The sequence below is a fragment of the Tursiops truncatus genome, chromosome 5, assembly GCF_011762595.2.
Source record: "Tursiops truncatus isolate mTurTru1 chromosome 5, mTurTru1.mat.Y, whole genome shotgun sequence".
NCBI classification, from domain to species: domain Eukaryota; kingdom Metazoa; phylum Chordata; class Mammalia; order Artiodactyla; family Delphinidae; genus Tursiops; species Tursiops truncatus.
This window is the reverse complement of record NC_047038.1, coordinates 74,872-99,659: the sequence shown is the minus strand read 5'-3', so window position 1 is coordinate 99,659 and position 24,788 is coordinate 74,872. Positions and strand designations below refer to the sequence as shown.

The following is a 24,788-nucleotide window of genomic DNA, read 5'->3' as shown; positions in this document are numbered from 1 at the left end:
GGGGCGAGGCTACAGCTGGAGTGAAAGGGAGATGGAAGCAAAGTGGGGCTGGAGGATTGGGGAGGCACAGACAGGGGGAGGGTCAGGTCACATCCCTCCAGGACTTACAGATTTCTAGTACTTTACCCCTGCCCACTTCTGGGCTTCAGGGAACAAAAGGAAAAGCCATGCAACTGTGGTGAGGCTGGAAGCAGCCAGAAACCAGGAGATGAGGAAGAGGCCCCAGGCCAAGCTGCCGGGACACGGGGCACCAGGCAAGCTCCAGGGTCTGGACAGAGGAGGGAGGAAATGCAGATCCTCACTGTACAGACGGGAAAACACACTCAGACGTTCAGTCGGTTTGCAAAGTTCCTTGGCCGGACAGCGCGGAGCGAGATGGGGACTCCGGCGATTGCGCTCCACCCTCAGGGGTGATGCGTGCGGTACAGGTCGAGGGCGGAGCCACCTGACCCAGGGCGGCGATGCGGGAGGGCTGGGGTGGAACTCGGTCCCTCCAAGGCCGGGAGCTGGATGCTCTGTTCACCTGTCCAGGTGCTTCCCAAGTACACAGCTGCACACTGAGGTCTACCCTGGAGGCGGCTGGACTTGCCTTTATGGGCCCTTCAACACGGGAGAGGACGTGACAAGCACGGGGCCCAAGAGATTAATAACCAAGTGGGGAGCCCCAGAAATGCCTAGTGCTGACAGCCAGGGGAGCAGGTGAGAGCAGTCATCACCCGCATCTGATAAAGCCACGGGAACATGATGCGCTGCCCTAACCGCCCGCTGAGAGCAGATCCGGCGCAGCTACTCTACACCCCACCAAGGACGTCTGTCTTAACTAACTAAACGTACTTTATGCTATACGTGCAATTTAAGCGTGATTCACCACGCCATACTGACAGTTCTTTCACTAAACATACGGTGTAACTTCCTAGCTTATGGTAAAATTTTCTCAAAGAAAAACTAAAAGATAAACGACATAAAAAGTTAATAGTCTTCTACCCACGATGATGATGAAAGCCTACCTGAAAATAGAAGAACGCTTGACCGAACCAGTAATGCATCACGGTGACCTCAGCTGCGTCGTGCCTCAGGGGCCGCCAGACGAACTGAGTCATGATGGTCTGGATGACGAGGCTCAGGGCTAAGACGGGAAGATTGTGAGGTCTGAGGAGCAGCGCCGCCAGCAGAACTAACCCGCTGTATATTTCCCAGAGGCCCACGGTCTTGACTGTGAAGTCATCAGCAGTGATCTGAGATTTAAGCAAGCCTTTGGTGCCCGTGAACAGAATGCCAAGGACAAAGACATAAACAAAACGAGCTTCGGTGATGCCCCTAAAGAAAGCAAAAGAAGTCAGATTCATTAGCACCAGCTAGAAAAATTCAAGCACACGTTATCCCATGAAAACCACGTGTCTACTGAGCTGACAGTACAAGCTTCAGGACCCACCCGCCGGGGGAGCTCTGTGGAAGTGAGGGCGTCTGCCTCTGCACATCAGCCTCCCAGGACGCCCCGCCCAGAGGCCGGCAGGCCTGTCCGCTCTGTGCTCACTTCTCTGATGGAGCCGGCTTACAGGAAAACTTGCTCCTGTGGCCCAAGGATCACCTAGGTGTAGGACCAGAGCCATTACTTGTAGCCGAAAGAACTGTCCACCTACTTTGCATAGTTAGTTTGAAAAACCACTGCAGTAGGATAAGGTCCAGCTCTGTCAGGAAATTCCGTAAGTTCATAAATGCTAAGACACAACCGAGCATGTTCACAACCAAGCAGATTTAAGTACGTGCTTGCATGTGTGTACAGACACACACATACAGTGGTGCGGTCCAGACTGTGGGTCTGGAGGAAGGTGGCGCCAGGTTAGTCTGGGCACTGCCACAGACGAGCTCTGCTGTTGGGGCAAGTTAATTACAACTTCTGATGCTCAGCTTCTTATTCATAAAATGAAGAGAAATGGTACCTACACCTCACAAGGCTGTCCTGACGATTAAACAAGAGAACGCACGTAAAGCGCTTGGCACACGGTAAATGTTAAATACTACTGTGGGTTAAGTACTTGAGCACAGTCATCATCTGTAAAGGATACAATTTATGGCACTATACATTCCTAAAACAGATTTTAGATCAATTCATAAATCAAACATTTTATACAGTACTAGAAAAGCTGATTATTTAAAGTGACGCTAAGTAAATCAAATTTTAAATGAAATGTTCACCTTAAGAATGTATCTGGGGACATCCTTGGTGGCGCAGTGGTTAAGAATCCGCCTGCTAATGCAGGGGACACGGGTTCAAGCAAGCCCTGGTCCGGGAAGATCCCACATGCAGCAGAGTCACTAAGCCCATGTGCCGCAACTACTGAGCCTGTGCTCTAGAGACCGTGAGCCACAACTACTGAAGTCCGCGCGCCTAGAGCCCGTGCTCCACAAGAGAAGCCACTGCAATGAGAAGCCCACGCACTGCAACAGAGTGGCCCCTGCTCGCCTCAACTAGAGAAAGCTGCACACAGCAATGAAGACCCAATGCAGCCAAAATTAAATAAATAAAGTAAATCAATTAAAAAAAAAGAATGTATCTGTGTTGAAAACTGAATTTTCCTATATCAGATTTTCTTAGGAAAAGGTTTATACATTTTTAAAAAATAAACTTATTTATCTTATTTATTATTTATTTTTGGCTGCGTTGGGTCTTTGTTGCTGCGTGCGGGGCTCCCTCTAGTCGCAGTGATCGGGGGCTACTCTTCATTGCCGTGCATGGGCTTCTCACTGTGGTGGCTTCTCTTGTTGCAGAGCATGGGCTCTAGGCGTGCGGGCTTCAGTAGTTGTGGCACGTGGGCTCAGTAGTTGTGGCTCGCGGGCTCTAGAGCACAGGCTCGGTAGTTGTGGCGCACGGGCTCAGTTGCTCGGCGGCACGTGGGATCTTCCCGGACCGGGGATCAAACCCGTGTCCCCTGCACTGGCAGCTGGATTCTCAACCGCTGCGCCACCGGGCAAGCCCAGTTTCTGCGTTTTTAAAAAATGTTTTTTTTTTTTTAGGATGATCAGTTTAATGTAAAGAGTGGAGCACTATCTACTGGCAACATGGAGACACGAGAGGCTGATATGAGGCCCGCCATGGGGCTCACCCTGGTGGAGGAGCTGGGGTCAGATGCAACCACGCCAAGGTGTGTGCTAAGCTGAGTGCTGATGACGGACCCACAGGGTCAAAGAGGGGGAAATGAGCAAAGGTCCAAGGAATCAGAGAAGTTTCAAAGAAGAAAGGGCTGGGTTCCGTATCACGGAGGACTGACTGTGAACAGGAGGGAGAGCGCCACCGGATGCCTTTAATGGATCCACCTCTTGCCCTCACCAGCCAGCTGTGCCTGCACATCCAGAACCACTGAACGTCAGCTTTCTGCTCCAGCCAGGTCTGGGCTTCAGAGTGGAGATGAAAGTCAAGAGCTAAATGTAGAGGATTCTAGAATACTGATGGACAGCAGCGCCTGCGGGGATTGAAAGGAGAGAAGCTGCTTTCAGGCAGACCTAGAATTAGGGCAGCTTTAGAATTGGGGCAGATCTAGAACCAAGAGGGGTCTAGAATCAGGACAGACCGGGGTGGAGAATGGAAGCCTTCTACGGGACGGATGTGAACCAAGCAGTGCAGGTTAATGAAAGGGTGCACTGGCCTATATTTTGGGCACCAACAAGGTACATGCTGTTCTATCCATGAAAGGTAAGGAAGTCATCGAAGTCTTGAAGTGAAATCAGGTGTATCCGAGAGGAAAGAGGAATTTATTCATGTGTTGCACTTTGAGATTTAAACAAACACCCCTGGATTGGACGCCCTCACATGTGACATCCAGCCTTGACATCTGCCCAGAGTCTCAGACTTTGAAGTGAACAGTCTTTAAGATGTCTCCCCACCATGCCCTCCCCACCTGACCTCCCTGCCTCAGGTGAAGGCCTGCCACTCTGCCGTCACCTCAGCCAGGCCCTTGGCATCACCTTGACGTCCCACACCAGTTGACAGGTCTTGTTTCCAGGTGTGGCCCTTGTGCCCCTCAGCCACCCAAACAACCGGGCCATAGCCCTCAGAATTCACCTTGACACCTTTTTAGAGAGTATAACACTTGCTTTTCTTTCTCTGATTAGGAAAGCAATACCAAACATCTAGAGAAGAGTTAATACCTATCCTTCTCAAACTATTCGAAAAATTACAGAGGAAGGAATGCTTCCAAACTCATACTATGAGGCCAGCATCACCCTGATACCAAAACCAGACAAAGATATTGCACACAGAAAAATTATAGGCCAATATCACTGATGAACACAGGTAACAAATCCTCAACAAAATATTAGCAAACCGAATTCAGCAAAACATTAAATGGATCACACACCATGATGAAGCAGGATTTATCCCAAGGATGCAAAGATGGTTCAATAGCCACAAATCAATCAGGGTGATTCACAACATTAACAAACTGAAGAATGAAGACCATATGGTCATCTCAATAGATGCAGAAAAAGCAGTTCACAAAATTCAACACCATTTACGATAAAAAGAAAAAACAACTCTCTAGAAAGTGGGTATAGAGGGAACATACCTCAACATAATAAAGGCCACATACGATAAGACCACAGCTAACATCATACTCAGTGGTGAAAAGATCTAGATCAAGAACAAGACAAGGATGCCCACTCTCGCCACTTTTATTCAATATAGTATTGGAAGTCCTAGCCACAGCAATCAGATAAGAGAAAGAAATAAAAGACATCCAAATTGGTAAGGAAGAAATAAAACTGTCACTGTTTGCAGATGCCATGATACTATACATAGAAAATCCTAAAGACAATACCAAAAAACTACTAGAGCTCATCAATGAATTCAGTAAAGTTGCAGGGTACAAAATTAATAAACAGAAGTCTGTTGCATTTCTATAACTAACAACAAACTATCATAAAGAGAAATTAAGAAAACAATCCCACTGACAACTGCATCAAAAGAATAAAATACCTAGAAATAAATCTAACTAAGAGGTAAAAGACCTGTATTTGGAAAACTATAAGACACTGATGAAAGAAACTGAAGACAACACAAACTGATGGAAAGATATCCCATGTTCTTGGATTGGAAGAATTAATACTGTTAAAATGACCATACAATGCAAAGCAATCTACAGATTCAATGTAATCCCTATCAAAATACCAATGGTGTTTTTCACAGAACTAGAACAAAGAATTCTAAAATTTGTAGGGAAACACAAAAGACCCCAAATAGCCAAAACAATCTTGAGAAAGAAGAACAAAGATGGAGGTATCACGTGCCCTAACTTTAAACCATATTACACAGCTACAGTAATCAAAACAGTATGGTAATGCACAAACACACACACACATAGATCAATGGAACAGAAGAGAGAGCCCAGATGAACCTACACTTATACGGGCAATTAATCTACAACAAAAGAGGCAACAATATACAATGAGGGAAAGACAGCCTCTTCAATAAATGGTGTTGGGAAAACTACACAGCTACGTTTAAAAGAATCAAACTGGACAACTCTCTTACATCATGCACAAAAATAAATTCAAAATGGATTAAAGACTTAAATGTAAGACCTGAAACCGTAACTCCGAGGCTTACCCACTACTGTTGGCCAACTACCTTGTTTTTTACTCTGTGCAACTGTAAAGTAATGCTTCAGAGAGCATGCCCATACCCCAGTCTCTCGCCTCACCTCTGGTTGTATTTTTGAGATAAATTCTAGAAGAGGACACCCAAGTCAGAGGGTTGGACAAAGTCAAGGTTCTTAACACGTTTTACGAACAGCCCTCCAGAACAGGCTCTGCCCACCCCAGCCCACATCACCATTAAAAACAAAAAAGCTGCCACTTTGACATGCAAAAAGTGGTCCTGACGATTCAATCACCATGAGCCCCCGCTCCAGGAACTCACGTAAGTTACGGGAAAGTTTGGTTTTCTGGCAGGCTTCACCCCCCAACTCCTAGGCAGCATCCACTCGTTATTATCCTCATTACTAGTTACTTCTTGATGGAGCAAAACTGAATCCTTTAAATTCTTTATTTTTAAAGAACCCCTTACTAAAAAAAAATAAATAAATCTTAGTGACCTTACTTCCAGGTTATTCGTCTCTCTCCTTTCAAAAAAAGAGGCTAACAGAATTGGTTCACTGAGGCATTGTCAGTAACCGTTGACAAAATCACAATTCACAAAGACCAAACTCCAATGTTCTCAAGATTGCATGGCATTTTTTAGTACATAAAACATTAGAACAGATCTAAAAACAAGTGCTTGTGTCTGCCAGTACACTTACTTTGAAATGTCTTTGTTGTTTTGCTGCCAGGGGAACAGCAGATTTCCAATGGCCACCCTGTAGCAATAGATGCCCAGCAGGCCAAACGCCATGGCCACTTTTGATGCCAGGGAGCACCTCTTCTGAACCAACACAAAAATCATGATGAGGGAAACTGCGGCCAGAACAGACAGTTCAGCCTTATGATCAGAGCTGAAATGAAATGTAAAATGCCAACAATTACTACCAAGGATAACTAGCGATATTATGGATCCACACCAAGTGGCTTTCTCAGAACTGTAGTAAAAAGAGCTCATTTTCCTGAAAAGCAAAAAAGAAAATTTTTTGTTTTTTAAATTCAAACAGAGGTTCTTAAAGTGGAACAAATAAAGGGCCGTTAACCCAATCTCTCATTGCTCATTCACAACTGGTAGCTACCATCAGCTCTGCACTGGCCAGGGCAGCGATATAGTCAACACTGCCCGCTGGCTGCCCTGGTGCCCCCTTTCTGGGGCAGCCTCATTTTCCCCAACCACAGGTGAAGAGGCTGTGTGCAAAGTGCACATCTACCAGCGTGCGCCCGCTCACGGGAGACGCACACATCCTGGCACTGTCCTCTTCCATTCACTCGTCAGTGCACACAGACTCACGCAGGAGCGTCTGCCCCCTCCCAGGCGGGGAGACCTGGTGAAGAGGCTGGGCACGTGGCTGTCACAGGCCCTCTCTCTGCCCGGCCCTTGCCCACCGCTCCCTGCCACCTCGGCGAGCTGAGCCCTGGGAAGGCAGGGCTCTTTCCCATGCTAGTCACTGCAGCTCACACTCACAAAGCCCACGTGTTCACGGGCCGTTAAGCCGAGGCATGTATACGCCACGCGGAAAGACGAACTTGGGAAGATGCAGAGGAAAGGAGGCCAGTGTCAGGGCACGGGTCCCGGGAATGCAGACGGTGATGGGGGCCACGCTGGGGCCTCTGGTGTTGCTCTGTAAGCTGCATGTTCCATGCAGATCCTGCATTGTCAATTGTCACAAATGGAAAATGGAGCATAGGGACGGTGATTGGGCGTCTCTCAAAGGCTCCGCCCTGGAGGAGGAATCACCGAAACTGCAGCCTCTTTACAAACTGACAGGGAGAATCGTGCTGCAGGAGGGGAGCGCCCTTGATGGAAAGGGGTGGGGGTCCAGTGTGCTGGAGGAGGGTCTAGACCCAGGAGTGGGCACAGCTGCACCCTGGAGAGTGGGCCAGGGGTGGTGGCGGCATCCCTACACACCATGTTAGTGCATCTGGGGGTGGAAATCAGCAGATCTTCCCGCAGTGCTGCAGCTTCCCAGGAAAATAAGAAGTGAGGTCGTTGTGCTGCCCCAGCACGCTCTCATCCTCACGTGCTCTGGCTCTGCCTGGTGCTGCCTCAGCTCCCCTCTGCTTCCACACCCCAAGCGCAGACAGGCCAGCGCCCTCTCTTCAGGGTTGCTGTGAAAATGAAATGAGTGGGCACACAGCAGGAACCTGGAAAACGCTACCTGTGATTACTATGGTTGCCGAAGGTTTGCTAGTACTGTTAACACTTGGTAGAAATTTATCATGAGCATTATTTGGCCAGAGGAATAAACAAGCTTACGGCCTTTGATGTACAATTCCAGGTATCTTCCAAAAGGACTGTGCCAGTGTGTGGCCCCAGGACTCCCCAGTGCTCGCCAAGCCTGGGTTTTTGTCCCCTCCCTCATCACGTATAAAACCGCACATTCTTATCTAACTGAAGTTCCCGAATCACGAGCAGGAGTGAGCACTTCCTGTTCTCTCCTTCGCCACTTCCTCCTTTAGGAACATGTCTACGACCTTCCTGAGCCCTGCTTCCTGCTGACAATTCTTACAGAAGCTCTTCCCAGCGATCCGACAGTGACCCTTGTCACTCTTGGAAACACTTTTTCATTTCACTGCTCCCATACTTTAGTTTTCTAAGCCTTCACTGACAGAGAGTAAAACTTATGATATGACCAAATGCTGGTCTTTTCTGTCCTAGTTTCTTCTCTGTACTTCAATCCTCTGTATCTGCTATACTTTCTACTCCATTTCCCAGCCACTCGTGAGAGGCCTCAGAGGAGGCTGAAGGCTCACCTACAGGCTCCAGCCAACGCAGCTGCCCTTCCTGGGGGCGGGGAGAGAAGGGCGGAAGCACAGAAGGCAAAGCCACTCTCCCAAGGGCTCCTGGGCACAGGCCCTGCCAGCCCGTCACCCCAGCCTCGCACCAGCGGGTCAGGGCAGCGAGTGACAAACTACATCCTGCTGCAGTGATCATTTTAAAATTCACAGGTTCTCAAACATGAACACTTACAGGGATTCAGCGATAAAAAACCAAACTATCAAGCTAGCCTCAAATAAATTCACCTCTCAATGTCAAATCATGGGTTAGTTTTCTATTTCTTCAGATCTCAAATGCCATTTCTATCCTGAATATGAAAAACAGGCCTACGGAGGGTCTGGCCCGAGGCCACGGCTTTTGCCCTCACCTGGTGAGCCAGTGCCCCAGGTCAGGCCGGTGGGCCCACTGCACACCCGTCTGGTTCAGTGACCGAAGCAGCCGGCAGCAGGTCAGAATCAGCCACGGGCTCGCCAGCACCATCCACCTTTCAGGGCCTCTGAGCGCTCCCAGGGGAGAGGGGTGCCTGGACGCTCTGTCGAGCTCCCACACGTCAGGGCCAGGGCTCTTGCCCTGTGGGGCCGCTGCGACCCCGTCAAAGTCCTCTCCCGCGTGCGGGCAACTCTGAGGCGCACAGTCGTCTCCCAGAAAGCAGTTTCTGTAGATTTCGTGGCACAGAGCTAGACACAGCGTGTTGACGAGGAAGTACCACGTCTGGGGCTCCTCTTCGATGAAGCTGCTTGCGCCCAGACTCAACGTGTGGCCCACGGTCCCCAGCAAGATGAGAAGATCTAACTCCGACCACCTTGAGTTGCACTGAGGTGGATTCTGTAAAAAGGAAAACGTATTTTATATGGGAAAAATCTGAACAGCACATCATCTTCTTGCTGCCCGAGCTTACAGCTTTCGCTCACAGAACCTAACCTGCCGTGACAGACACCTGCTGCCCCTCATGCCCGGCACCCACTACTCCCCGTCCCCCCGAGCACCGCCAGGAGGACGTGGAAACAGCAGGGCGGTCCTCCCCGGACTGCAAGTCCTAAGCTGAGTGACAAGGAGACTGAAGCTGTCTGGACCCAAGCAGTCTCGGCAGTGCCGGAGCCTGCAGCATTGCCCACCAGTCCCAGGCCGGACCCTCCTTGCAGCCTGTCCTTGCCCTCTGAGCCACTGCCTGTTACTGGAAACCAAAGAGCCCCAAGGGTGTATTCCACCGAACCAGACACCTAAGTTCTCCAAGAACTTTCCAGAAATCCAGAGAGTTTCCATTACAGCAGTTGGCATCACAGTACTAGCCCGTAAATACACTAATTTAAAGCATTTAAAGTAAACTGAGGACTCCATGGCCGTCATTCAGTACTACTCGATATTTGTTCTGCTAACTGCGTGCAGCTAGTACATGCCAGAGCTTGATACTGTGAGCCTGCTCAGGCCCTGGAGAATCAGACTGCTCTAGGGAAGCCCATGCTCCAGCGGGGAGACATATGTGTGGTAAACGACACCACACAGGTTGGGGGGGGCGTCTGTGGCCCTGTGACGAGTCACTGCACTGGGTCCCTTGGGCTCTGGGCACTGTGGACCAACTGGGACTGCCCACCTCTCTCTCACCACCCTGCCACCACAAGCAGCTGATGAATGAAGGTGTCAGAGGCCAAAGGCTGCAAGAATTCTAAAGGAGAACATCAGTCTAGCAGAGGAAACTGCATTTTATGAGGCAGGATGAGGGCGGGGTCTGTCTCCTCTTGGCCCCCCGTCAGCCAGCTGCCTGTCCCTCTGTGCCAGCCGCTCTGGACAGTCCCCTGGTTACAGTGCCAGGGACCCTGTCTTTCTAACTGAGAAGGAAGGCATGAAACCTCATAGCACAGGTCTGAGCGTGTCAAGTCGGGATGCCCAGGGACCCGGGAGACCAGCCCCTGTGAGCACGTCCTGTTGGCTCCCATGAAGGGTGGGCCCTTTCCTCGGCTCCCATCAGCACCATGCCTGGTACGCACCAGGGGCTTAACCCGTGTCTCATCAGCTGGAGGAACAAGAACAGCCTATCTGGAAAGCCGGCCTTACCTTACTCAGACGCTTTCCGCCGGCAAACATCCCGGTGAGAGCAGACAGGACTGCGCAGAGCAGTGTGGAAATCAGCACCATCACTCCGCCTGCCGTCAGCCACGGGAGGCTGCACAGGTAGCACGTTCCGCCTGCGGAGGTGCACACGGTGACGTGGAGCGCTACGAGGCCCAGGGGCAGCAGGTAACAGAGCAGAGAGAAGGCGGGCGACGGCAGAGGGACGTCCAGCTCGGCCTTGCCGCTCAGTGCCCGGGGGCCGCTGAGCAGAAGCAGCGCGAGGACCTGCAACAAGAAGCAGCGGTGGCGTCCGCGACTCCACCACGCAGGGGGCTCTCCCTTCGCTTTTCTAGAAACTTTCTACGTCCTTTAAACTACCCAATCCCGGCCAAGCTAGGTGCCCAGTTTAACAGCGGAGCCGCGACACTGCACAGGCAGCCATACCTCCAGGACCAGGACGGTCCCCACCGCCATGGAGTAGACGTCATACTGGGCTGCTTGTCTGCTCAGGGACAGGCTCAGGGCCCTCAGCGCGTCCAAGTACTGCCTGCGAACCTTGCTTCCCAGGTTGGAAAGGACTTCTGAGCTATTCTCCTCCAAGTACAGTCTGACCCAGTTCCCGTGCAACCTTTCGGACACTTTAAACTGCTCAAACCCAGGCTCTGCCGAGAAGAAAAGGCAACACACACACATCACCGACACGCACGCACGTGTGTAACTGTAATCTCAGAGTGCTCAGTTATTCACGGCACATGGCAAAGCCTGACACCTAACCAAGATGAACTCCGGGGGTGGGGGCGGCTGCCAACACCTCCGGTAAAACCCCAACAGCGGATGAAGCCAGCCTGTCCTCTGCCGTCCCTCCTGCCCGCCAGCCCTCGGTGCACGCCACGGACAGCAGCGTCTGCCCGCTGCTCAGCCCCGCCTTCTCCGCCTCCCACTTGCCGCCTCCTCCCCCTTCTCTCTCTCCACTCTTCTTCCTCAAGGTGCAGTACAAAACGTCCCAGGAATGCACTGCATGAGAGCCCTCAGTTCTACAAAATCCTTCCGACCCTCACGCTCTGGGTGAGGACGGGGCAGGCAGGGGCCTGACACCCGCTCCACCGCGTGCCCCTCCCCGAGGCAGGCCGGCCCCTCCTGCCTCTCACTGCCAGAGGCCCTCTTTCACCTGCTTCCCTTCTTCACCAGTCTTCTTTGGGAAGGGGTGGCAGTCTCCCAGCCCTCCTACCACAACGCTGAGCTATGTCTCCCACGCACCACACCGGCTGAATGGTCCACGGCCGACATAAAGCCAGGGCTGCGTGATGGCTCGTGGATGGAGCCCAGCCCCAGCTGCAGCCGGCTCCCCACTGGGGACGACAGTGGCGCGCCGCCCAAGGCCAGGGGTCTTGCCTTCCTTCCTTTCAGGGCTGGACCAGACTCAACTGTAACTCGGCTGGTCGGCTGAGCAAGAACTTCTCTCCCGAGACTCCCTGGTACCTAACATGCTCTTTCAACTTCAAGCAGAGCTGTTCCAAGGTGGTCTGGGCCATGCCTTTCAGGGGCCTTGGCCCAGCCCACCAGCAGTGCCCCCACCCCGCCTTCCCTGATCACAGCCCGACCCCTGAGCATGGGCCCCGATGCCTGCAGCCCCACCACTGCTGCTGGAGCCAGCTGACCTGTACCAAGTGCTGGTGGCAGGCGTGACCCTAAGCCCTCACTCAGGTCCTCTCCCAGTGACCTATGGGACTGGAAAGGTTAGACACCCATTTCAGAGAGGAGGCAACTCAGACACCCGCTCATGGGCAGGCAGGTGAGAGCTGGGGTCTAAGTCTGGATCCAAGCTGGTACCCGTACTTGCTACACCCCAAAGTCAAAGACACGGGGGCACCTGTGTCTGCACCCCACCGCCTAGAGTCCCAGAGACACGGGCGCACCTGTGCATGCGTCCAAACAAAAATGGGCTGAACACTGACTACATGCTAGATGCGTCAGAATAGGTCCTGACAATGTGGGTCTGTGATCCAGCAGGGTTGTCACACATGCATGAAACTACAAATAGTGAAAAATACTACGGAGGGAAAATATACTATAGACGGAATGGTGAGAGACCCTTGGTAACGGAAAGGGAACTGACTTAAGAATGGGGTTGAGTGTGGGGGACAAGGGAGGTCTGACAGTGAAGCTAAAATGTAAAGGATGCCCAAGAACTAACCTGTGGAACAGGTAGAACAGCATCCAATCAGTAGGAAGAGCACACGCAAAGGTCCACAGGTGATAACAGCCCCCACTACGACCAAAAAGTGGTCAGACGAGCGAGTTGCATCAGACTGGGGTGGATATCATGGCAGGCCTTGACATCCTGGATGGGGGTGTGAAGCCCTGGGGGTGCTTTCTGGTTCCGGGGACTGGCCTCTGTTCATTTCACAGGCTCATTACGGCCACAGCCACTGCAGTGCTCAATCCTCCCTACCCTGCTATCCCTGAAATAAGCAAACGACCCCACCGTTTTCTGGGTTTCATTTTTATTAGTTGTTGGTATAGGAGAAAGGACACAGACTACCAACAACAACGGATTTGCAAAAGCTACCAAACTCATACGCTATTTGCCTCTGGTCTGCACTGAAATGTGCACAGCGGTCGGGCCTCACCTTTGACAGAGCTGCTGGCCGGGCTGTCTCACGATCTAAGAGCTTGTGCTCCCCATGCCCTCCTGCCACTCAGGACATCTGGTTCCCAACCACTCCCCGACGGCAGGGTGTGTCTTCCACAACCAACTCAAGGTCAGTTTACATCTCCCCACAAACTCACAGGCGTTCACTCCACTGGGCAGTACCCCACCACTTCAAGTAGGCAGACCTGCCAACATCCCATCAAATGTTGCCTCAAACTGGGAGGTGACCTCCTCTGCATTTCCCAGCGAGCCCCAGCCCCAGCGTCAAACATTAGCCTTGACGTCCCTGGATGGGTCAGAGTAAACTGATTGAAAGTATGGTCCTGGGGAGCTGTCCTACCAAGATATAAACACCCTCAAAAAAAAAAGAGATATAAACACCTCTAGTTTCTCGCAGTCCTTAAAACGAAGGACACACCCCGCTCGGGCCCCATCCACCTCAGATGCCAGACCGTTGCCCTGTCCCTGGTCCTCACCTGCACCCACGCCAGCCAGGCTGTCTCCACGTGAAGCGCTCTGTCAGCAAAGTTGCTGAGACCTCACCTGCCGTATGAGCGGACGGTTCTCAGTTCCTCATTTTATTTTTGGCCACGCCGCGTGGCTTGCGGGATCTTAGCTCCCGGACCAGGGATTGAACCCATGCCCCTTGCAGTGGAGGTGTGGAGTTTTAACCCCTGGACCGCCAGGGAAGTCCCCTCAATTCCTCATTTTATTTTACCTCGAACCCCATTCAACACACATGCTCACTCTCTCCTTCTTGAAATTCTTTCTTTATTGGCTTCGTGGACACTGACCCCGCCCCAGCCCCCCAGCATGCACACAAGCACCCTGCCTTGCAAGCCCGCTCTTCCCACAGCCTTCCCCACCTCAGTGACGCTCACTGCATCCTTTCACTGTTCAGCTGCAAACCCCAAGTTGTTCCTTATGTCACTGGATTGCTTCACCTCACATCCAGTGCATCAGCCAATCCTACCTTCAAAGCAGATCCAGAACCAACCATTTGTCCCGGATCCCACTGCCTGGGCCCTCGCTCCCTCCCCTTGCACTGAAGTAGCGCACCAGCCTCCTGGCTCTGCTGCAGCACAACACAGCCCTCCACACGGGCACCTGAGAGAGCCTCTGAAAATGCAAGTGGAAGGTTTCAGCTCTGCACAACACCCTGCAGGAGCTCCCCACTTACTCAGAATGGAAGTGAGAACCCCTTCAATGTCCAAAAGGCCCTCAGCCCTCAGCCCTCATCTCCTTCTGCCTTCTGCCAGTTCCAGCCACTCGGGCCCCCGGTCACTCCTCGACTGTGCAGGCACATCCCCACCGCAAGACTCTGCGTCTGCCACAAGGCTCCCTCCCAGGCCAACCTGCCCCAGTGGCCCTCGCCCACCTGCATCCCCACCCTTCCCTGGCTGAGCCTCTTCCTAAGGTGCCCATCACTATCTGACATCTGTCGTCGCTTTCCTCTCTCCCCCGCTCTGGATGATAAGCTCCACGAGGGCAGAGCTCTCCTCCTGCTGTGTCTCTAGTCCTTCCAACAGCCCCTGGCCAAACAGGAACTTAGTGAAAAAAATTCAGCACTTGCTGAATAAGTAAATTTATGAAAGATTTTGACTTACATGGTTGCATCTGTGGGTGTTGCTAATGGTGATAGTCAGGGTTCTAATGAAAAGGAACACACAGTCAGAGACTGCTGTAGTGCACACCACGGGGACATCAGGCGCGATGGAAACACACACACAGCATGAGAGATGTTAGCAGCTGCTAAGCGGCTTACCTTTTTTATATGATGGAACATTCTCCTGCAACAACTTGCTAAGCTGTACTGTATTTAAATGTAAAAATCTCAGTTGTTCCCTCATTGGCTTTCCTTCTATAACTGGGAATATAAGATTGCCGACGCTGCTCTTTGGAATCGGCAGACCAAGCCCTATCGATAGTGTTGCAGCCAAATCAGTCTGTTGAATATACTTTGGACGTCTGACGTCACCTAGAAAAAAGAAGACAGCTTGAGTGACAGGCCCTAGGACACATGTGATGGTGGTCACTCCTCAATTTGACCTTCTACAAGTAACGTAAGTCAAATCACCCGTCTCTTCAAACCGTCCTGTGTAGATTCAGACGGAAACCACATCGTTGTTTTTCACGTCAGTAAAAACACTGAATCCTCATTTTTTGCGGAGGCTGGTGCCTCCCTAAAAAGCAGCACACAATACGCGGGAGAGGCACTAACGCAGGAAACTCAACACCGCGCGTTTCACAGCGTGGGGTGGATGCCGAGGGATGTTCACTTTGGTGAGGTCAACGGTCACCCTGCTGAACGAGGCTGAGGGTGGATCTCTGGCGGCCCTGCTCCGCTGCAGTCAGAGCAGTCCACGCAGCCCCACAGGGAAGCTGATGCAGACTTCTCCACGCATCCTGAGCAGCAGCAGGTGCCTCTACTGGGGAGAGCAGAACAAGGCTGGGTCCAGCCGGGCCAAGTTCCATAACCAACTCTGACAAGCGAGACACCGCCTACCAACAAGTCCAAGGCCAGCAGTGGCTGGCCAGCCTCCGAATGCCTGCCAGGAGAACGGGTGTGACGTCAGGACACTGGGCTCAGGCTCCTGCTGTGCCACCATCCAGTGGGAGGCTTTGGATAAGAAACTCAGAATTTTGTCATCTGTAAAGAGAGCATCTGGCCCACAGACCTCAGAAGCTACAGTGCAGGTCTTGGGGGCTGGGGGGTCACCAGGAGAGTCTACCCGGGACAGGCAGTGCCGGTGCAAGTCTCTTAGACACTCTAGTGTGAGTTTATAAAGCTTTTACTTTGACTGTGGCAATTTCTGGTTGTATACAATTTTTCTTTTTAATTTGATGAGATGTATTAACCTTTTCTTGACCAACCATTCACTGATGGCTTCCGGGTTCACTCAGAAGAACATTTCCACCCAACATTATTATTTGTTTCCTTCTAGAATTTTCTTACATTAGGTGCTTTGATCTGAAACAAAACAAAACCCAAAACAAAAACCCCACCTTAAATTGCTTTTGCTCTGATATTAGCGATGGTGCTGGTCTTGTGCTGAGACCACTGAGGGCCTCACACGATACTCCGTCAGATCCGAGGGTACTGACAACCGGGATTCTAAGCTCGGGAGGAAGACAGCACAGGTGAAAGATCTCAGGAGGTAATTTTACAGCAGTGAAGTGAAGGGCGAGTTATCAATACGAACTCAAGATCAATTTTATTTTAAAGAGATTTCCTCACTTTGTACAGAAATGAGTAAGCCAGTATGCATGAGCACTGCTAGCTGTGAGACGGTGGTCCTCAAAGACCCCTTTCCACTGAAAGGAACCAGGGCATCTTGGAGAAGCAGCTGATTTCAGGTCCAGGGAAGGGCTTGTGCACAAGCGGCTGGGACACCTGCTCGGACTAGACAGCAACAGAGCCCTCAGAGATACTAAGGCCTCTGGGACTGTAAGGTCAGAAGGACTCAGGAGGTCATCTGAAGATGTTCCCAGTTCCCAAAGATGGGACAAATGGAATATTAGATAATATTAAATAGTATCTATAGTGAATTGAAACAAGCTTAAATCCATGAGTTCAAAATGTCCCAAAAATAAAAATAAAAACTAATTGGTCATAGTTGAAGCACGCTAGTGAACTCATAGTGAACTAATTCACTGATTTGAAACTGGGAATTAATTGGGAAGAATAAGCCGTCAGTGACCTCCTCTCTCTTATATAAATGGTAATGCTGGGTAACCAAAAAGTAGATGGGGGAAGATTCTCTTTACTGAATTATTTTGGCTAATTAGTGAAAAAAAAAAAAAAAAAGGACTTACAGAATTAAAACATCACTATTTGTAACCTCTAGTGAATTAGTGGCCCTAGGTGGGCATCAGTGGCTACTGACATCACCACACAGCAGACAAGTCGGACACTCTGTGCCTCCTGCTAGCAAGAGTCTGGTCCAAACCAACCGAACCAACAGGATCTGAATCTGCTCATGACTCCAGGTCAGCGGGATTTACCGGATGAGCAAAGGACATGTTAGCAGACAATGCAGAGAGAGACTCCACAGGACAACTGACCAGGTTCTTCAACAGATAATCATAATAAAAGAGGATGGGGATGGAGACATATAAATTAAAAGAGACTTAGAGACGTATCAACAAGAACTGACATTACTTTAAAAAGAATATGGGGAATTCAAGCCTAAGGATGCTCTTGAAAACTATGAAGGTTTTGGAGGTAAGCAACTAAGAGGAAGCTGGCAGCTTCATGAGAGCAACAGGTTAAACCACAGGCCAGCTGGAAGTTTACCAGAGAGGATCAGGGAGAAAAGACAGCTAAGAAGGGCTCCCCTGGCATCAGAAGAGACTCAAAGACTGGCCTCGAAATGATTTCTGCAAAGTGGCCCAAATAGGATGAGACCAGACTGCAGAGCACATTGATTATAAATTGTCGAAAACGAGACAGCAATCATCCTGCAATGAGGGGAGCCAACAGCTGGGTGGGTGTGGCAGCAAGAGAGGCAACAACTTAGAGCCGCCACAGAAAGTGACCGTCACAGAGCTCCGCTGGCTCCCAGGGCGCGGCGCCCTCACGGGAACGACAGCAGACTTTACAAGTGGGGGTCAAGGCTTCCCTGGAGCAGTCCAGCCAAGGTACTCAACAAACCAACACGCAAACAATGACGACAGGCCCTTGGAGGGGAGGGGAACAGTAGCTAGAGTTACTGCAATATAGTATTTAATGTTCAGTTTTCATCAAAAACTCCAAGCAATTATGCCAAGAAACAGGAAAGTACAATTCAAAGAGAAGAAAAAGCAGGCAACAGAATCTTCCTGGGAAGGGCCCAGATGTCAGAGTTAACAGACAAAGTCTTCCAAGCAGTCATCGTAAATGTGTTCAAAGGACTAAAGGAAACTATGCGTAAAGAAGTAAAGGAAGGTGTGATGGCAGTGTGCCATCCAATAGAGGTTATCAACAGAGGGGCAGGAATTATAAAGAAGAACCAGAGGGAAACTCTGAAGTTGAGAAATATAATAACTAAAATGAAATATTCACTGTAAAGGCTCAACAGGAGATTTTCAACTGGCAGAAGAATCAGCAAATTTAAAGACAGACTGATAAAAATTATGCAACCTGAGAAACAGACAAAAAATCTTCCAAATTTGATGGGAAACATCAAATTGACACATCTAAGAAGCTCGATGAACTCCAAGTTGGACAAACACAAACTAACGGACATAATAAAAATGTTGAAAGACAAGGAGGGAAAGAAGGGAACCTAATTAGATTAATGATTGATTTCTCATCAGAAACCACAGAGGCCAGAAGGCAGTAGGACAGCACATACAAAGAGCTGAAAGAAAAAGACCAGTCAACCAAGAATCCTACATCCAGCAAAATGACCTTTCAAAAAGTCAAGGTGGGGCTTTCCCTGGTGGCACAGTGGTTGGGAGTCCGCCTGCCAATGCAGGGGACACGGGTTCGTGCCCCGGTCCGGGAAGATCCCACATGCCGCGGAACGGCTGGGCCCGTGAGCCATGGCCGCCGAGCCTGCGCGTCCGGAGCCTGTGCTCCGCAAAGGGAGAGGCCACAACAGTGAGAGGCCCGCGTAGTGCAAAAAAAAAAAAAAAAAAAAAAGTCAAGGTGAAATGAAGACATCCACAGACTAAAAAAGCAAAAACGACAGTTCATCGCTAGCAAACCTGCCTTACGAGAAACCCTGAAGGAAGCTCTTCAGGCTGAAAGCTAGTGACTCCAGATGGTAATCTGATCCAGTTTAAAAAAAAAAAAAGCAAAGAGTACCAGAAATTGTAATATAGTTATAAAAGACAGCATGAATACATTTTTTCTCTTAAATTCCAAAGCAATTATATAGAACCATATATATGTGTATATAAAACCATACGTGTGTGCGTGTGTGTGTGTGTGTGTGCGTGTGCGTGTGTGTGTGTGTGTGTGTGTGTATATATATGTTGTCAGCCTACAACATATAGAAATGGAATGTATCTGACAACAACAGCACAGGTGAAGAGTAGCGAAGCTGTACTAGAGAAAGAAAATGACACCATAAGAAAATACATGTCCACACAGAAACTTGTTCATCAACGTTATCTACAGCATCATTCATAATAGCCAAAAAGTAGCAACAACCCAAATATCCATCACCTGATGGACGGATGGATGGACAAGTGTGGTGCATCTGTACAATGGAATATTATTCAGCAACAGAAAGGAATGAGGTCCTGACAACTGCTACAATGTGGATGAACCTTGAAAACATTACCCTAGCGAAAGAAGTTGGTCACACAGACCATTTACTACATGGTCCATTTATTAAAAGACCATTTAGACACTACATTTATTACATGGAATGCCCAGAAGAGGCAACTCTGTAGAGACAGGTAGATGAGTGATTGCCGGTGGCTGGGGTGGGTGTGTTACTGGGTTGGGGGAAGTGGTGGTGACCACTAAAGAGGTGATATGTCCCAAAATTGACAATGACGATGGCTAACCAACTCTGAATGAACTAAAAGGCTCAAAAAATAAGCGTGATGACAAGACAGTATAACTACCCTTAAAGCAAACAAACAAGTAAACAAAATAAGAAAGAGCTCAGACTCACTGTTGGCACTGAGGTCAGCCGCGTGAGTAGCCCATGCAGGTAGTTCCTATGCACAGCCGCCCTGGCCCTTCCTATCTGAAGATGTGTCAGGCCTCCCAGGGAGGAGATCCTTAAAAACCCATCTGAGCAATGAAACATCAGCACTTTAGTTAAAAATAACCCTAACATTCCTGTAATAAATGCATGTCAGCTTAGTTGTCTCTTCTCCCCCCAGACTATAAGCTCCCTGTCTGTAGTGCCAGCACAGCGCCTAGCCTACCGTGGGCGCTCAGTACCCCTCTGCTGCATGGGTGGACAGATGGATGTGTTTCTGGCCTGGGGCTCTCACTGAGGTAGAGGAGCCCCACGGGACCCTGCTTTGGGCGTGCAGAGCGGGAAAGCTGGGTGTATGGAGGCCAGTGCTCTGATGGGCACTGCGTGCACTCACTGGAAGGCAGGCTCCAGCTGGGCACCCAGGAAAGGCTCAGGTTACAAGAGCCAAAAACTTATACCTTAGGAGGTCAGACACCCAAAGAGGCAGTGCTGTAAAAAGAGAAAAGGAAACAGGTGGAGCTTCTTCCCCAACCAATCCCTACTCAAGTGGAAGACTCATTCACTCCATAAATATTTTCAGCGTCCACCAAATGCCAGGCAATGTTGAGACCCAAGGCATACAGTGATGAATAAAACAGACTCTGCTCTGCCCAAGTGTAGCGCACAGCAAGGAGAGAGATGGACGCAACCACACGATTCAGGCTGTGATTACAAACCACGCGAAGGATGACGGCAGAATACACGAGCACTGTGAGACGACCGGAAGGAAGGTGGTTTGGATTTTTGGCTGAGACCAAGGACGAGCGTATGAGCAGGCTGAGGGGCTGAGGAGCACGGGGTCGGGCGCGTGAGGAAGAGTTATCACTTGGAGGACCTGCGGGAGAGGTCAGGATTCAGCGAGTAGTGAAGGATGTGGCTCAACACAAAGCCGTGAGGGAGGCGAGAAGTCTCACGCGGGAGTTTTACTGTATCCGAGGTTCAGCTACTGAAAGGTGGCACGTGTGGGCGCTGGGAGCCGGGCGGTTGGGCTCATGCGAGGAGCAGGGAGGGCAGATCGAGGTGGACGCCCACGTTTCCAACTTGAAGAGCCGCGTGAATGGCGCCATCTGTTGACGGGGAAACAGGGAGGGCAGATTGCAGGTGAAGTCACGTTTGCTCTGCCTGTGGAAGATCCAGGCGGAGGCATCGGCAGGCAGTGGAGTAGACAGTCTGGAGGTTGGAAAAGGGGAGACAGCTGGAGGGATAAATCTGACACGTGTGAGCCTATTCATGGCATTTAAAACCATGGGAGTGGATGAGATCATCTCAGGAGTGAACGCAGAATGAAACAAAGGCAGTCCAGAAAAAAGGCCAGGGCAAGGAGGCTAAGCCAGCAAAGACGACTGGACAGCAGAGGGAGAGGGAGAGGGAGACCAGAAACGTGGAGGTCCCCGGACTAGGGGTCAGCACTGCTGAGCGGTGCTGAAGGGTCACCCGAGAGAAGCCAGAGCGTCCAGTGTGGAAACAGCTGGTGAGCTGGCTGCCTGCGTGTGACGACGTGAGGGGGCAGAGGCTGTGCACAGGTCTGTGCTGGTCGAGGGCACCGGCGTGTCTGGGCTGGAGAGCTGCGCTGTGTCTGAGCGCTGAATGCGGGCCCTCAGTCCTACTCAGTCCTGCTCCTGTGGTTCTCGCTGACGTTGCTGTTCAACATATAGTCTCAGATAACGGATACTGCTTCTTAACTTAAAATTTTTATGTTTCTCTCAATTCATACGTGCACTTCAGATGTCTCGAAGCCACTGGCACTCTTTACTAACAGTTCCAGATATCGAGGCGGTGACATTCATGGCACACAATTCCCAAAAAGAACATTTGTATTTTAAGAATCGGCAAGAAACGTAAACTCCAAATCCTGACTGGCCCTTGTCCCATTATTTTTCATTCTCACATCGTTCAGGGTTCTTTTCCAAACTTACACAGCTTCCAAAAATGGTTAAATGGTTTTTAAAATTAAAATCAAACTACAGAAAGCAAAGAAATAAAGTACAGTTTTAAAGTGTTAAACATTCCCAAATTCTCACCAGGTTTCCTTTCAAATGCAGAGCTGATTAAGATCATAGCGGTGTTTACTTCCTCCACAGAAGAGGCTCCGTGACCTCCAGCTTCAGACATGCCATGATCACCACAAAGAACCAGCAGATTGGGTAACAGAGTCTCTCTCTCCTAGAAGGTAAAGGAAATACATTTCAGCTGAACCCAGCCTGGGGAGAAGATCATGTGTTCTCAGATTTCAGCTTTACTTTGTAAATAGTAGCTCTTCCTAAATTTTTCTTTTCTTTTCTTTTTAACCTATGAGCTTATAGTCAGATCGAAGGGCCAACGTCGAGTAATGTCATAAATAAAACAAACGGAATCACATGGAGGTCACGGAGCACAGGAGGGTTGTGTTAGGCCTCTCAGGGCAGAGAATCAGGGCTTGGTTTCTGTCTTTGCCGTTTCCAAGCTATGGGCGCCTGGGCACATTGCTCTTCATGCCCTAGTCTCCTTATCTGTCAAACAGAGCTGCCCCTGGCCCCTGGGGCTCTGGCCAGTGGCTTTTGCTGCCCCTGCACGTACCTGACAGGCTCTGACTTGCCCTTGCTGCTTTTGCACCTGGAATACACCTTCACAGATGGCGCGGCGGCACCCCTGCCCTTCAAGTCTCGGCTCACGTCTCCCACGTCCTTAAGGACGACTGCTCTGACCACGCAGTTTAAAATTACAGCCTTTCTCTCAGATGTTGTGCCCTCCCCCTGCCCTACGTTCTGCTACGGCACCGATCACTGTCTAGAATACTTATGTGCTCATTGATTATGCTTCCTGTTCTTCCCTCCTGGCTCGAGATTAAGCTCCACAAATGCCCAGACAACAGCGACAGAGAAGGCCTCCAGGACACATGAGCTGGATGAACAGGTCGAGATGTTAAGAGCCGCTATTCTGCAGGGCTGCTGGGTACGGTGCCCGGCACACGGCACGTGCTCTGTAGGCGAAGGCTGCTTGAGTGATGGTAGGTATGAAGCTCACACAAGGTCACCCCAGTTCACTGTAGAAGCTACATTTCTTCTAGGAAACACTGGCACCTTGACATTCTAGGCCCACCTCTGAGAGCAGCGAGGTGTGGATCTTCATCAGGACGCTGTCCATCTCACTGAGCTTGCGCCCGATCAGCGGGCTGTTGGGCCCAGAAATGTGGCCGATGTGGTCCAGCCCAAGGTAGTGGAGGATTAACACATCCCAATCCCGCCTTTTTAATACTTTATCCAAATGTCTTGTAACATTATCATCCACCTTTAAAGGGAAAAAGAGTGCATATGAATAGCCTCCCTGATTTCCCTGGTGTTCACTCTTCGAGGAAAAGTGATATGGTCATTTAAAACCTACGGGCTCATTTTAGGTACTAGGACTCATGGGAGTTCGAAAAGACCAAAACCAAAACCAAAACCAAAACACCAAACAAAGCAGCCCCCAAAATAAAAACTGTCTTAAAAAATGTTTGCATTAGATTAAGCTTTCACTAATACTGTTTTTATGTCTCTAAGTTATGGATAGAACATATTATAACTTAAACAAACAAAGGCTGTTCTCACAAAACAATTCTTCAGGATCACTACCGGAGCTGAAACTAAAGCTGACCAGATAACCAAGTTAAATGGGTGTCAGGTTGTTATGAGGCAAGTGAGGGCTAAGGCAGTTAGCTAAGACAGGACAGTGCCCAGAGTTCAAGAAACCAGCGGGGTGAAGCTGGGGACGTCTGCCTGTGTCCTACGAGAAGGCTGTTTGGGGAAGAAGGAGGCACACACTCAGCAGTTCCCAGCCACACAGCCCCTGACAGAGCCACTAGCCAGGTCAGCCCTGACCCCTCCCTCCCCCCGGAGAGTCTACTACAAAGACAAGTGCTTCTGAGCCGTCACACACAGGGTGGGCAGTGACTGCTGTGTCTATACGGTCAGCTTTGGCAAAGGGTGTCGGTGTAACAGGACGGCAGGTGCTCCCCCGGGCCAAGCAAACGGGTCCATCCAACTCCAGCTCAGACGGTGCCTTTGCCCTGCGGGCCTCCCTGTGCCCCAGGGCCAACACGGAGCGGGGTGGGGGGGTGTCTAATCTCCTTGCCGGAGGCTGCACACGCAGCACAGGGCCGATGCCCTCCGCAGCAGGTAGGCTCGCCCAGCTCATGTCTGCCCTCATGCCGCTGCCCTCGCAGGAGAACAGCAGCAAGGCAGGATCCCAGGCAGACCGTGGGGACCTCAGGCTCTGACTCGCAGACTCTGCCACCCCATTCTGTCCACTTGCGAAGGCCCCACTCACCTGTCGAAACTCCGGCTGAGCGGCTCCTCCTGGGAAGCCCTTCCTGACCCCCGGTACCCGTCAGTGGGTGCTCACCCGGTCTGGGCTTTGGGCTCACAGAACTATGCTCACACTTGCATTAAGGTTTATGGTCCTGGCTTGTAGCTGATTATGGGAGGAACAATTTTTTCAATCTCTCCACACTATTCTCAGTATATTGATAAAAGCCACATACAAAACAACATTGCCTCTCACTGTTAGAGGGTAGCAGGCTCTGTCTCATAGAATATATTTTTCTTAAAAACTGACCTCTGTATAATCTGATACAAAAAAAGAGGTTGTTCCGTCATATTCCACAAAATGCTTTGGGAATAACTTCACCCATGTTTCATCTCCGTAAAAGATGATTCTTTTCCCCGCTGCTTTTGCTCGTGTGATCACGTTGTCTTCCAGCAGTGTGGGAGAATTGAGGTTCCTGACGACATCGATGAAGCCGGGGAGGCTCCCCGTCATCAACGCCTGCAGAAGGAAGCATTCAGGGGTCAGACCACAGAGTCCAAGCACAGCGTGGGAACAGGCACAGAAGGTGATTCCAACGAATGGAAGAGGCAAGCATAGAGCTAAAGCAACACCAGTGCTGAAGGCTGGGCCAGTATTAGGACAAAGGGGGAAAAGCTACACAGATTCTTGGCAAAACCAGCAAACTCAGTAAGTGAAGAACTGATCATAT

General features: G+C 50.3%; 1 protein-coding gene across 10 annotated transcripts in view; it reads right to left on the bottom strand.

Annotated features, from left to right (window-relative positions):
* PIGG (phosphatidylinositol glycan anchor biosynthesis class G (EMM blood group)) overlaps positions 1–24,788 on the bottom strand; it is a 40,884-nt gene that overhangs the window by 7,536 nt on the left and 8,560 nt on the right. For 6 of the 10 annotated variants that reach the window (XR_012331793.1, XR_012331794.1, XM_033856434.2 and 3 more), the window contains 9 exons: positions 24,368–24,577; positions 22,874–23,062; positions 21,817–21,958; positions 14,878–15,090; positions 10,904–11,121; positions 10,463–10,744; positions 8,778–9,235; positions 6,294–6,485; positions 1,008–1,317 (listed from right to left, as the gene is read on the bottom strand). Coding sequence is in view for 7 of the 10 variants with exons in the window: in XM_033856434.2 (XP_033712325.1) it covers positions 1,008–1,317; positions 6,294–6,485; positions 8,778–9,235; positions 10,463–10,744; positions 10,904–11,121; positions 14,878–15,090; positions 21,817–21,958; positions 22,874–23,062; positions 24,368–24,577 (2,214 nt within the window). In the remaining 3 variants the exon portion in view is untranslated. Of the gene's footprint in view, positions 1–1,007; positions 1,318–3,328; positions 3,462–6,293; positions 6,486–7,540; positions 7,741–8,777; positions 9,236–10,462; positions 10,745–10,903; positions 11,122–14,719; positions 14,763–14,877; positions 15,091–21,816; positions 21,959–22,873; positions 23,063–24,367; positions 24,578–24,788 lie in introns of those variants that run through there. The other 4 variants (XR_002174831.3, XM_019927470.2, XM_019927472.3 and 1 more) reach the window with 4 other exon arrangements.